Source organism: Xylocopa sonorina, chromosome 2, assembly GCF_050948175.1.
Source record: "Xylocopa sonorina isolate GNS202 chromosome 2, iyXylSono1_principal, whole genome shotgun sequence".
Taxonomy (NCBI): Eukaryota; Metazoa; Arthropoda; class Insecta; order Hymenoptera; family Apidae; genus Xylocopa; species Xylocopa sonorina.
The window spans coordinates 10,095,152-10,107,857 of record NC_135194.1 but is presented as its reverse complement, the minus strand read 5'-3'; the positions used below and the strand labels follow the sequence as shown (position 1 = coordinate 10,107,857).

The window sequence follows — 12,706 nt, the reverse complement described above, 5'->3', positions numbered from 1 at the left end:
AACGGACAACGCACTCGACTGCACACTAAATTCGAAATTACCAAAAAAATTGGACCACCCATCGCGAAACGGAACAAAGTCAAAGGAAACGTATCTCACCGAACTCACTTCAAATAATTATTTTCCGCGGACAGCTCGGAATTCTGTCTGGAGGTCACGTTCTTCCGCGAGGCCGCCTGAGACAGCACCAGCACGATCGTGTCGGACGAGCTCTGCAGCATCTTCAGAGCGTCCTCGTACCGCAAATGCAATAAACTCTGCCCATTTATCGCTACGATACGATCGCCTGCGGGCAATAAATTTCGCTAAATTAGTCGAACCGCGATGAGAAACGGCGTCTGGAGCTCACCTTTGTTCACGTTTCCAGCCATATCGGCGGAGCCACCAACGGAAACCGCTTGGACGTAGACGCCGCCATCGTTACCCTCCGTCACTTGCAACCCTATGCTACCCCCGTGACCTCTCTCCAATTTAATCGTATGCAGGATCCGTTCTTCAGCGAATGACAGTTCCTCGAGGCGCGCTGCCAAAGAGGCGGACATCGACTCGTCTTCTGTAACGCGGAACGTTTCATCGTCCGTTCGAATGTCAGCATCTGTCGGATAAAAACTACTGTAACTTGCATATAAATGTCGCATAATTCTACGTGTTGCTTTCGAAATTTTTTGGGGGAATTTATATGCGTGTGAGAATATGTGTGCTTGACTTAGGAGTTGATACGTTACTTACTGAGCACGTACGCTTCAGGCAGAGGAGACTCTGCAGATCGCGCGGACAACGATTGGATCGAAGATTCAGTGTCCGACTTCAACGATAGCGACTCCATGTCGTCGGTAAGGGCGGTGTCCTTCTGCACGAGGCTGCTGTAGATCGCTCGCGTTCCCATTTTTACCCCTAGACGACGGGGTAGACTAGGTGTACGATAACCGCTCGATTGTCTGGACGTTCCGTAATTCGGTAAGCTCGAGGTCTTCATCTGCAACATCCGCGAGAGCGTCTCCATTTTCATTTCCAACAATTTTCCGACTAAAATTTCTAATCGCACATAACGATCGTAATAAGTAAATAAATGGAGAAACGTGAATCTTTCTCGCACCGTTGAGAACATGATAAAAAGCCGATCTACCTTGTGTAGCGACTTCTTTACGTCAGACACATCCCATACCTCATCAGGAACAGGAAACTCGTTCTTCCGCATGACTCCAACTTTGTTGATCGCCGCGTACAGTTCTTCGGGGTTGTCCGATTTCTCCAGTTGATCCACGTCGCTCGACGACATGATCTTAGGAAGCGAGTAGCCGCATTCCGTTTCCACTTCTATCCGCGGACAGTTGTACAGCTTTCCATCGTTTTTCATTACCTGCGCGTCCAGCGAGACCGGTTCGTTTGGACTCGCGAAACTCCTCTCCGACTCGTCTTCCGTGTCGCGCGACTCGCCTTCCGGTTCCAGGCGGACGTTCACCTGCGCGTAGAGCGCGTCCTCTTCTGAAGAATAGAAACCAGGCTCTCGCATCGTCTCCTTCAGCTTTGGCGCGGCTACCACGTCCTTTTGAGGGTTCTCGTTCTCCTTGTTCTGGTACTCCTCCAGTTGCATCGAGTAGTTCGGTTTCAAAGGCGCGTTCTTCACGGTGTTCGCTATGGCTATCTTCGTTTTACTGTCGTGGGATTTCGATTTCGATGGTGTCGTCTTCGCTTCCACCACGGTAGGAACGCCAAATTCTGTAAACCATTTAAAGAGAGAAATTATTTCTCTTTTTGCGAGAAAATATTTAGGATTTCTTCGTTGAATGTGGTTTCTATCTTGAAAGGGTTTGATACGGTTAATTTTTTATTTATTTGTATATTTCTGTGTGAGAGATTATGGATTTTGAAGTTCGCGAAGTTATTGTAGCAGAGAGGGTTGTGAGTGCGTCGAAACAGAGTTGAGAACGGAAGGGTGGAAGTCGAAACGTACCTTTCGCAAGTCCCTGCAGCGACGTGAGCTCCGAGCGTAGCCTTAAGAAGAACTGATGGTGTAAGGAAGTGAGTTTGAAAGCAAAGTAACTTCTGGAAAATAAAAATACTTTGAAACCCGACGTCTCCGCCACATCTCGATACGCGCGCTAAATCTTCCCTCAAATTCTATTCAAATACAGAAACCGGCTTTCCACGAGTTCCCAAACGATTTCCCTCTTTAATTTCATTGAAATTAAACAATTAACCCTTCAACGTAATTCTCATTTTTCATTCTTGGAACAAGCTAAGCCAAGTCGCCACTGAGTATCGACAAAACTATTAATTAAACAAGTACTTACTTTCTGTGATCCATTCTGAGTTTAAATTTGCACCTCTTCCCGTTCATCTTGGTGTACACGATCAAACAGCTTTTACTATAACTCAACGTCTGAATGTCCTTCCACTGAAACTGCGCCAATTCCACCCTCTCCCTCGGTTCGCCGCCTCTCTCGAAGAGCTTCAAACCCTGCACGTGTATGGCCAGCCAGACGTTACACTCCGTCTTCTTCTTCCCGCCCTTTCCACCCTTCCCTCCGTTATTCAAACAATTGTTACTGTTCGCATTATTATTACAGGTCTCCACGTCGTACTTGGACTTGTGGCGTCCATAGATATCGCCGGAAGTGGCGCTCTTGATCAGTCCAACCGGTTTCCGCTGCTCCTCGTACGGGATCTTCAGGATGTTTTCGCAGGACCCCAGGCGAGAGGTTTCGATCCGATTGCGCATTTGATACTCCTGCGATCTACCGCACTGCCCGTACGTATTCTCAGGATTATCGATCAATGCTTTGGACGCGTCACGGTTATCGGCCAGTTTCTTGTCCTTCTGCTGCGCCATCACCTTCTCCAGCTCCTTCGAGTCCACCGTGGCGATGTAATAATGCGAGCCGTAATCTGGCAGCGTTTGCGCGTGAGTTATGAACATTTCCTCGGCTTTGTTCGAGTCCAAACCGCGTCTATCGCGATGAGCCTGGTGCAGCCGTGCTCGAAGAGCTTCCGCGCCACCGTTGTTGATGTGTGGCTGGTACTGATCTATGTTCAGGATCAACGATTCGGGGATGTAGTGCTCCAACAGGAAATAATCGCCGCAACCGTGTTCCTAAGTAGAGATGATGAAGTATATGTTATCTTAGTGAGATAATCTGCGAAATTCGGTTCCAGAGATGTGGGAGATATTGGTAGGATTTGGTTATGGATTTAGGGACTGTTAACAGGGGTAATATTTGCGATAAGTGAATAGGAACGTCTGAATTCTTCGCGTTCTAAAATAGAAAGCAGACAAAACAGAGTTCCCAAGCGGTTAGCCATTTAACAGTGAGTACTATCTGAATCTAACGTCTAATTTCGGTAAGTGGCTGGAAATAGTGTGATAGTTGATGGATTCGAATGACTTGACGTTTAAAATGATATTAGACACAAATTGAACAGGTAATATTCGCAGGAGGGATAAATCTCGAGTTTACTCACGTTCACGTTATAATTGCCAAATTCAGCCTGAAGTGCCAATCCAGTCAGATTAATTAACTCCGGATACGGGCACACCAGTTGCTGCTCCAATATACACCGTCGTATTTGCAGATACAATAGATGTATCGTTATCCAACTCCTAATCAACAAACACTACTTTGATTTTCAAACTATATTTCGGTGTATCGTGCGTCATTTTTCAGAAAAAAGAAGAAGAAATCCACAAATCTAAGACTTATATACAGATAAATAGTTTGGGTATACCTTATACCGCGTAGAGAGGGTAGAAAGAACCTGAGCCTCAGATACAACATAAAACTAGTCGGAAGACCCAGGAGACCTTTGCTCTTGCCGCTGCTTAACCACCCCGGTGGCGCGATTTTATTCAATTTAGTCTCGGGTGATAAAATCGCGAAGTCACCCGCCAACAGCACCGCCAAGCCGAGGGTGAAGTTTTCGTCCAGACTTTCAGCTTGCACGATAGCCTAAAATCATTGGTAACAGCTGAATTATGTCTCTAATTAAGCAATCACAGGAGAAGAGGATTTTCTGATTACACGTCAACAAATTCGATAGCAGTATATATCTACGGTGAAATAACAATTACCATTCGTAACAATATTTTATACTATTTTCTATGTACATAAATGTTAAAATTGCAACAATGATCAATTCATAATAATAAAACAGTTGTATTTTAGAGTACTGCTAATTAGATAAAGAAATTCCTTAATTTTCATTGAATAGAAAGAGTAAGCTAAATTATATCTCCCGCTTTAGAGGCAAAAGGGAGAAAGATATATAAGAAAGCTATAGAAAAGAGAGATAGATTTATCTACCCTGTTCTAGAACCCCTGGTGCCATCTTAAAAAGTGCTCAAATTGGTCGCACACAATTATCAACAGCAAAGTAAACTACTTAAGAACTACCTACTATCGCCATCTTTACAGAAAGTATTGAAACTATTGCCAGGCTAGTTTCAGCGTTCCTCCAAGTTTTTGAGTAGTTTACTTCACTGTTGATAATTGTGTGCCACCAGTTTGAGCACTTTTTAGAGGGATCGCGCCAGGGGTTCGAGAGTAGGGTGGGTATCAACTGTCTCACTCTTTCTTACAGCTTTCTTATATATCTTTTTCTCTCTTACCTCTAAAGCGGGAAATAACAAATCAATTACAATAAAGCAATTATAAAATAAACAATTTTTTCGTCCATCTCGTCCATTTCGTTAAGTTAGAGATTTATTCGGGACTTACCTGGAACAAATCCCCTGCTGTAACTTTTTGTGGATCGCATGTAACTTCCACTCGTTGGCCAGTCAGCATTATCACGACTATTCGTCCGGAATTACCAGCCTGCGAACAAAATTATAAAATATCAAACACATATTATAATTAAAATAACGAAAGACATTTATAAGTGACACCTTATTTCATTTACAGTTATTATTAAATGTGTGCGATTACATCTACATCTACATCTAATCTAAAGTATATAAATTAAATGTATAGAAAATAAAAAAGAAATAAAATCCTGTATATAAACAGTGAAAGAAACCTATCGATTCGAGCTGTGCTCCAACTGTTTATACCTAAGGGCCTAAAAAAATACACACGTGCAGACTTTTACCTAAGTGAGAGGACACCAGATTTTCTGTCAAGTGTCCTCACTGTCCCTATAGATTTCGTAGTGTCAAAACATCCTTCGTTTCAATTCACGCTCCCAATAAAACAAACTTATAAAACGAAGCAAGAAAAGAACCCACACAGAACAAAAGAGCGAATGCACCAACGACAAAAACCGACAGAAAGCAGTTGGAACTACGAAAAAGAAAATGCAGTCGACCGTAGGACACGAGTTCAGCTTCAGGAACTTAAAAAAACAATAACTGCTCTGAATTAAACAACCGTAAATCTCAGAGAACAACCGAACGAGAAGAGGAGGAGCAAAAGTACGCTGCCGTCAAGAGCAGAAGGGACTGGAACGAAAAGAAGCTAACGGTACCGTTGCAAACAATGGCCAGTTGCCTTTAGAACTGACCTGGCTATGGAAGAAGAGGATTCATGGTCGAAAGTGTCGACCAAACTGAAAAATACAGACCGCATCGTGGCATATCGTATCGCGGATAGTCGATACGAGGCCTGAATGTCTTTCAACCCAGGCTCACCATTGTACACCCCCAACCCTATCGCAATTGTATCTTCAAATGTCATTATTTGTAAGCGCAATCGATGATAACTCTATCGTTTCAGACCATTAAAAGTAAGAAATAAAAACCACCGTCTATTACAGTATATTATAGTTCTTATAAATAAAGATTTCTATTAGGTATTTAATTCTATTTTGCAAGATTTCTATAACCTTCTGCAAGATTTACGTTTAAGAAAATTTGTTTAGACAGCGTGTCACATTAGTGTCGATATCGACGCGACCATTTCTGAGATATTCATTATCTCCTACGAATTTGGTCTGGTCTTTTAAGGACCAGGGTAAAATACCAGTCCTGCTTGGGACGAGAAACAAACTGGTCCTACGTCTTTCAATGGCAATTGAGTCGTTCTAGGCCCACACGCGGTTCAAGAGTGAAATTTATGGACCAATATTCTTGAGAGGATGTTTGTGCAACGACCTACTTGACCGGCGTGAAAAACTTGTACTTCTTATTTTAGGGAAGTTCAGTAAATACACAAGTGGAATGGATTACTGAAGAACGAAGTTTTAGCTGTTGATATAAATAATAAATTTTAATTATTGTTTATATTTCTGCTTTTTAGGTTTATAACTATATAGATATGGAATATTAAAGTAAGTTATAAATAAATTATAAGTAAAGTGTTTTCATCTCCGGTATGGTCTAGTGGCTAGGATACCTGGCTTTCACCCAGGAGGCTCGGGTTCGATTCCCGGTACCGGAAAATTTCTTTTGTTATATTTTTGAAAATTGGTATTAAAATAACATTGCCTGAGTCATTTAACAATATTAATTATTTCCAATGCAACTATAATATTGTAATAATATTTATAAACCCCAATTGAAAATTGCATGCGTGTAGTACACGTGCTTAAAATGAAGAAAATTTCATTTATCTACATTATTATATTAATTGAAAAAATTTTTGTTATTCTCTGACTCTAATGAATGTTACTAATAAAATATCCGCAATAATTTACAATCTACGAAGGCACTATGTATTTAAGTATTAAGTTTATCATGGCCATGGACATTTTAGTAATACGTTCGTTAATTTATTAGTAATAAATGTAGGACGTAGAACAAATTATTTCAATAATAACTTAACAATAAATGATAAAAGCAATGTTATGATAATTGTGAAACAAATAAGCAGACGATCGAGAACATCGAATCCGGTATGGTCTAGTGGCTAGGATACCTGGCTCTCACCCAGGAGGCTCGGGTTCGATTCCCGGTACCGGAAAATTTTTGCTTTTATGAAACGATTTTTTGAAGTTATTTATATACAACACAAATATATCTACAATGTTGAAACAAATAAGCAAACAATCGAAAACATCGAATCCGGTATGGTCTAGTGGCTAGGATACCTGGCTCTCACCCAGGAGGCTCGGGTTCGATTCCCGGTACCGGAAAACTTTTGCTTTTAAGAAACAATTTTTTGAAGTTACTTATAGACACAGCATAAATATATTTACGTTAATTAATTGAAAATTCAGAAAGCAACGACGACGATTAATTAAACAATAACGTTCAAATCTACAATCTATCATAACTTAATCCTTTCTCATCGTCTATAAAACATAGTAAATCAATTACTGTCTTCACTTAACTATAAAATTCTCCTATTCGTTTTTTAATTAAACAAATTGGACGTTTTGCATTGCACTATCAGTTGATGGTATTACTGTTGACTTAAGACTCATAAATACCCTAAGATTCTATATTGAATACAAAACAGAATTATTACTATCTCTTACCTTTACTTGTCCGACACACAGCGTCTTTGGTGGTTGATTTGCACGCACTACGAATTCGGGACCAACGCACTGGGCTTTATTGAAGCACCTCATGGGCCCACCTACTGTCCTGTACAAACGGGAGGGTGCCCTTTGAACTGCTTTGCCTCGTCGAGCCCTCGGTCCATTCTTCAGCAAATTTCTAAAAGCATTGTTGGAAAAACGTACATCAATTGCATACCAATATCATCTGCTTTCAACAACCACAATACTTTACATTCAGAGTTAATAAAAAAATTCCTTTCTCACTTATATAGAAATATAAATTCAACTCCCACTTAAACCCAAAGCTCATAACAATCAAAAATATTCTTCAAGCCGTAAGTAGCCAAGTAATCGCGGTTTTACCCCAGATTAAAATTGACGACAGCAACGTTTCTAGGTAATATACATTTAGGCTTTGACCGTCAACACCCTCGCGTCCTTTAAAAAGATAATCCACGCAGAGGCTGCGACCCAGATCGCTCGAAAGCATATATTAACGCGAACCTACGAGTCCGTACGAACTTAATAACGCGGTCGGTAGGGGGCGCTGTGTAATATCCAAACGACTGTTCGACTGCCGAGGGTGGCCTTCTAATTTAACGCCCCGTCTTCACCTGGAGATTGATGAAATTCCAACGCGTTACCGAGTGGGGTCGGATATAAATTTCGTAGCTGGCTAAATTCGCGATTACACTGTACTTCGCGCACCCCCGCAGCTTTTCAGCGTACTCTGTCGAGCCTTGAACGTTATAGGGGGATGATGACGGGACGCAACTAATATGAACAAAGGGTGAGGTGTTCTGGGTGCTGTGGACTTTTGTTCAGTAGTTTGACGTTCGTTCATACCTGCTCTCGTGAGTAGACACTTTGTGGTATGCGAAGGTCAAGCTTTTCATCGCAAGGGATGAGAATGATGTCGTGAAATAGTTTAGTAGTGTCTGCTTTAGAGTCTAGATTTTCACTCCCTTGTATAAACTCTTCTAGTAAGTAATTTTTATAAATTCGTCGAAATTAACAATTGTGAAAAACCAAAATCTTATAGTTTTGCATTATATGATTTTGTTTAAATCAGTCCTCAATATGTAATGTTGGTTTACGAGTACATGTATTTACATTTAAGCAAAAACTAAAAGAATTGATTGTACCAGAGTCTCATAATAATAAAATGTAGGATGGCGACTATATGGCGGCATACCAAGGCAAAGGGTTAATATCCAACCCCAATACCTCACTCACCCCTAATCTGTCCCTACACAATTGAATTCTCAGAAATCACCACGTCCCACACAAGCATCCAAACGCATATTCAGACATGGTGCAGACTATAGAAGCGAATACGAACACTATCGCACTCCACCCCCATATTAGGGGTAGATCATTAAAGCGTGACACAGCTTACCTAGGCGGTTTCACCGGTGGCTCCGATTTACTGCTCTCCACATCGGAGAACGGCGTCTTCTTCAGCGTGGTGATAATTCGCGGCGGCTTCGGTGGCCCCTGAACGCTTCTCGTCCTTATGGAAGACACTGGATTCTGTTGTTGCATCTGCTCCTCGTTCACCCTGCCAACTGGACGCCTGGGATCGGACGTCGCCACGTTCTGACCTGGCACTCGCTCGAAATTCTCCTCCCGCTGATCCCTGCTAGGTAGCTGAGGATTCGAGTGTTGCCTTTGTAACGCGGGATTACCACGGCCCGTAGTCCTGCTGTAAATCTCATCCCTGCCACGTTCCGTCGACGTAGTAGTCGTGTCGGGATGAAAGTAACCGGCCACTGATGGTCGCCTGTCAGAGGAATTCCATCGTTTTACTTACTCGTCTCCCTTACTTTTAATGCTCGCATATCTTGCATATTATTTCTAACCCTTTATCTTCTCAACTTAATGTCTTTATTTTATTTACTTCGACAATAATCTGCGCTACGAATATGATACATTATACAACAGAAAATTTGTTATTAAAATATCCGCGAGTTTCTGCTCCAGCAATCGCTATTTTTCAAATTTTGTAAAAAGGTAGGTCATTTGAATGAGAAAAATCACAGGAGTAATTACAAAGAGGAACCATACCTCGCAATCGGTGCGCTGGTGTACACGTCCTCGTTGCGATGCGCGACACTCGGCTTCACGGAGAGTCCGTTCAGTCTGACATCCTGGGAGCTCAAGAAAGGCTTAACGGGTAACGCGTATATGGGGTCATTGTAAACGTTCCCTCCGGGGTTGCTTTCACCGACGACGGTCGACGGCAGGTTCCCGCTGCTCCTGGTGTGCTGCAGTCTCGTGTAGATCGGCTGCGAGTACGTTCTCGAGTGATGGTGCCTGCGTTGATGCTGAATCGCTGGTCCGACCGCGCGTCCGCTCGCTTGAACGTTCATCTGCGACTGGAACTGCGTTCTCCGCTCGTCGCCATCTTGGCGTCGAGTTTGCTGCGTCTGCTGGCCGCAGAGACTCGTCAGATTCGGATGCGAGTGAGAGTTTCGCGATTGGAGCTTGAACAGAGCGCCCTTCGCTGGATGGTGATGATGGTAGTGGTGAACTTTGGGCGTCTGTGTCTCTTGGGAAGAGTCTTGAGACTGATGGTGATGATGAGGCGGCTGACCTTGGCCCGAGGACCGTTGCTGCTGCATCAAACGAGATGGATTGTACTGATTGCTCTGGCGATACGGATGATCCTCCTGTTGATGGTGATTTTTGGTCTGATTGTTTAGAATCTGATGAGAGTCCTGCTGCTGTTGCTGCTGTTGTTGATGATAGTGGTGGTGATGGGGGTAGCTCGCTTGGCGACGATTACTCTCTGTCACGTGTGGAGGGTTTCGAAGGGAGGGCGGCGGATTTAGTTGCTGATACGTGATTCGTTTCCGAGCTAAATACTGTGGCGACTTGATTACTTCGCGGTACATGTCCATCACGATGTGGGTGAACGGCTTCGATTGGAGACGGGTGCGGCAGTACTCGGAGATCACCTGAAAAGGGTAACGAATAAATATAGTTAAGTTAAACGTGATGAAAAGAAGACATTATTGTGCTTATACTTCAGTAACAATATCATAAAGACCGGATATCTGAAAACTTTGCACGTGACACCAGAAAACTTTTACATTATCACATTTAGTGTCGTTAAGACTTTGTCAATTTTTAAGAACACAAAAGGGATAGAAACCAAACTTTTTGAAGCTGTTAAGAGGTGCTCTGAACCTTCACTGTATCCTATTCTCACTCATAATTAACAATTACTACATATCACACAATTTATAAAAATGAAAACATATTAGTATCATCAAATCAAACAATTAAACAATTCCAAACATAGTACCAAAAAAATCAGAGATGACAGAAGATCCAATTTATATTTCAGTCCATAAAAAGAATAACGAAATAACGCATAATGGTGTCCTCGAATCGACAATCGACTGTGGGTGCTGCGACGCTTATCGATCAAAGCCAGCCGTTATCATTCGCTGTCATAAGGTAAAGGCACTATTAAGGACTAACTAGTTGGAAATTCGCAACTGGAACGAAACTATCGGATCAAATGCTCTAATAGATCCCGAAGTTGCCCCGGAACAATACTGTTACGAGTAACCGTCTCACAGCCTTAATGAGATCGTACACGTGTATTTGTCCTGTTACGCGAGCAGTCTGATTATCCGCCCTCGAAATTCCCTATTATCCTGTCGGGCGATCTATTAGTTTCGAAGCAATGGCCTCCAAATTACTTTTAACAATAGCTGAACCAAGAAATTCCGTGGACTGCGATACCAACAAAGAAGCTGCCTGGAACTTGCAACTGTTGCCGCTTCTATTCTACGAGAACAGAAAGGGTCTCTTGGGTGGTTCGCTCGTGAGACGTCTGCGTTCTGTGTAAACGATGTCAGAAATCTAGCTGCAATTTTTCATTCTGCGTCTACATATACACATTTATTATTTAAGAGACTTATATTTCTGTTATACTTTACATAAAAAATATCATGTGTTATCTAAAAACACGTAGCTATTTAATAACTCAATTTCAAATTCTTTTACCCTTGGTCAAAATTCCTAAAAATCGTCCAAACATATTGGACGAAAAATCCTTTCATTACAATTTGAAAAAAGCTCTTCAACCCTCGAAAGACATATCCCATCGCCGAATGAAATACGCGCGACCCTAAATCCGTGGCATCGTTTAATTTCACAACTTACGACCGCGCTAAATAGATCGTGCCTCCGTTCCGAGGCTTTCCTCCTCGATCGTAAAGGTCGATCTCCCTTCGGCCGTTCGATCGAAACTCCGAGCGGGCGATTCATCACCCCCGAACTCGCCGGATAAGTTCGCGCACCCCCGCCGGAGACCGCCTACGCCCTCCGATTTCAGCGAATTTCGCGGCTCATTCGGGTGCAACCGATGAATTACGGTCAGCCGAATGAATAGCTTTATTAAAAGTAGCCGGATCCACGGGGAAACGGCGACGCCCGTTAATCGTGCGATCGTTTTCCTATTGTGCGGCTGACGGTGCGCGCGTATTTTTCCGACTCGAGCCTGGGATCAAAGGCGGTGATATACGCGATCGAATTTATTATTTTCGGACCGCTGGTCTTAAAATATTAAACCTGATACGACCGCCAAGCTATCTTGCGGTTACTTTGAAATATTTTCTAACTTTGTGATACATGTGCAAGAATTTTTGTCACGAGGTCCAATGATGTTCGATTATTTTCCAGAAGACGTGACGATCTCAGCAAAAATGTTAATTGGTATTTTAAAGTGTATATCCAATTGTAAAAAATCTGGTTTCTTTGCCTCATTAGGAACATCCAAGTGCATCGAGTTAATTATCCGCGCGACTCAAACAGTGGAGAACTTAACGCGCGCGACGAGGGGTAGGCAAAGTTCTCGTCGTTAACGAACTGACCGACGCACACCGTTTCGTCGTCGAATGAGACGTGTGATAATTATATACGAGGATTTATATTCGCGGGGCGTTTTGCGGGGATGAAATTAATTTCTGTGTCACGGCCAAGAGTCGGTGGGCGAGACGGTGGCTCGTCGGAGTGGGCTCGCGAGTGGAGGCAGCTGCGTCGGAGTCGAGTCGGATGCATGCAGGGGGTTGGAACAACGAGGGAATGGCGGGCACGGTGTTCGCGAGAATAATAATGCAGTTTTCGTAGCTATAAAACGCAGCGGGTTGGCGTTATTGAAAAAAACGCCATCCTGTCAAGAGACCACCTCGCGGGAGGACTTCTTGTGGCCTATTTCAAGGAGTCGCCAGACTTCACTCGGTAGAGGGTTCGA

At 42.8% G+C, this 12,706-nt stretch overlaps 2 protein-coding genes and 3 non-coding genes across 8 annotated transcripts in view; 3 read left to right on the top strand and 2 right to left on the bottom strand.

Moving 5' to 3' along the window:
• Positions 1-12,706, bottom strand: part of Rassf (Ras association family member) — a 459,381-nt gene that overhangs the window by 57,588 nt on the left and 389,087 nt on the right. The gene's annotated exons all lie outside the window — the stretch shown is intronic.
• Positions 1-12,706, bottom strand: part of LOC143433355 (uncharacterized) — a 70,313-nt gene that overhangs the window by 2,299 nt on the left and 55,308 nt on the right. For 3 of the 4 annotated variants that reach the window (XM_076910679.1, XM_076910680.1, XM_076910681.1), the window contains exons 5-16: positions 9,505-10,397; positions 8,837-9,220; positions 7,414-7,594; positions 4,716-4,814; positions 3,727-3,947; positions 3,463-3,601; positions 2,295-3,094; positions 1,955-2,046; positions 1,127-1,719; positions 730-976; positions 350-595; positions 109-286 (exon numbers count right to left, since the gene is read on the bottom strand). In XM_076910679.1, coding sequence (XP_076766794.1) covers positions 109-286; positions 350-595; positions 730-976; positions 1,127-1,719; positions 1,955-2,046; positions 2,295-3,094; positions 3,463-3,601; positions 3,727-3,947; positions 4,716-4,814; positions 7,414-7,594; positions 8,837-9,220; positions 9,505-10,397 — 4,073 coding nt within the window. The remainder of the gene's footprint in view (positions 1-108; positions 287-349; positions 596-729; positions 977-1,126; positions 1,720-1,954; positions 2,047-2,294; positions 3,095-3,462; positions 3,602-3,726; positions 3,948-4,715; positions 4,815-7,413; positions 7,595-8,836; positions 9,221-9,504; positions 10,398-12,706) is intronic. The other variant, XM_076910682.1, reaches the window with a different exon arrangement.
• Trnae-uuc (transfer RNA glutamic acid (anticodon UUC)) lies at positions 6,303-6,374 on the top strand. Its single transcript has one exon. It is a non-coding gene; the product is annotated as a tRNA-Glu (tRNA).
• Trnae-cuc (transfer RNA glutamic acid (anticodon CUC)) lies at positions 6,825-6,896 on the top strand. The gene has a single exon. It is a non-coding gene; the product is annotated as a tRNA-Glu (tRNA).
• On the top strand, positions 6,997-7,068 carry Trnae-cuc (transfer RNA glutamic acid (anticodon CUC)). The gene has a single exon. It is a non-coding gene; the product is annotated as a tRNA-Glu (tRNA).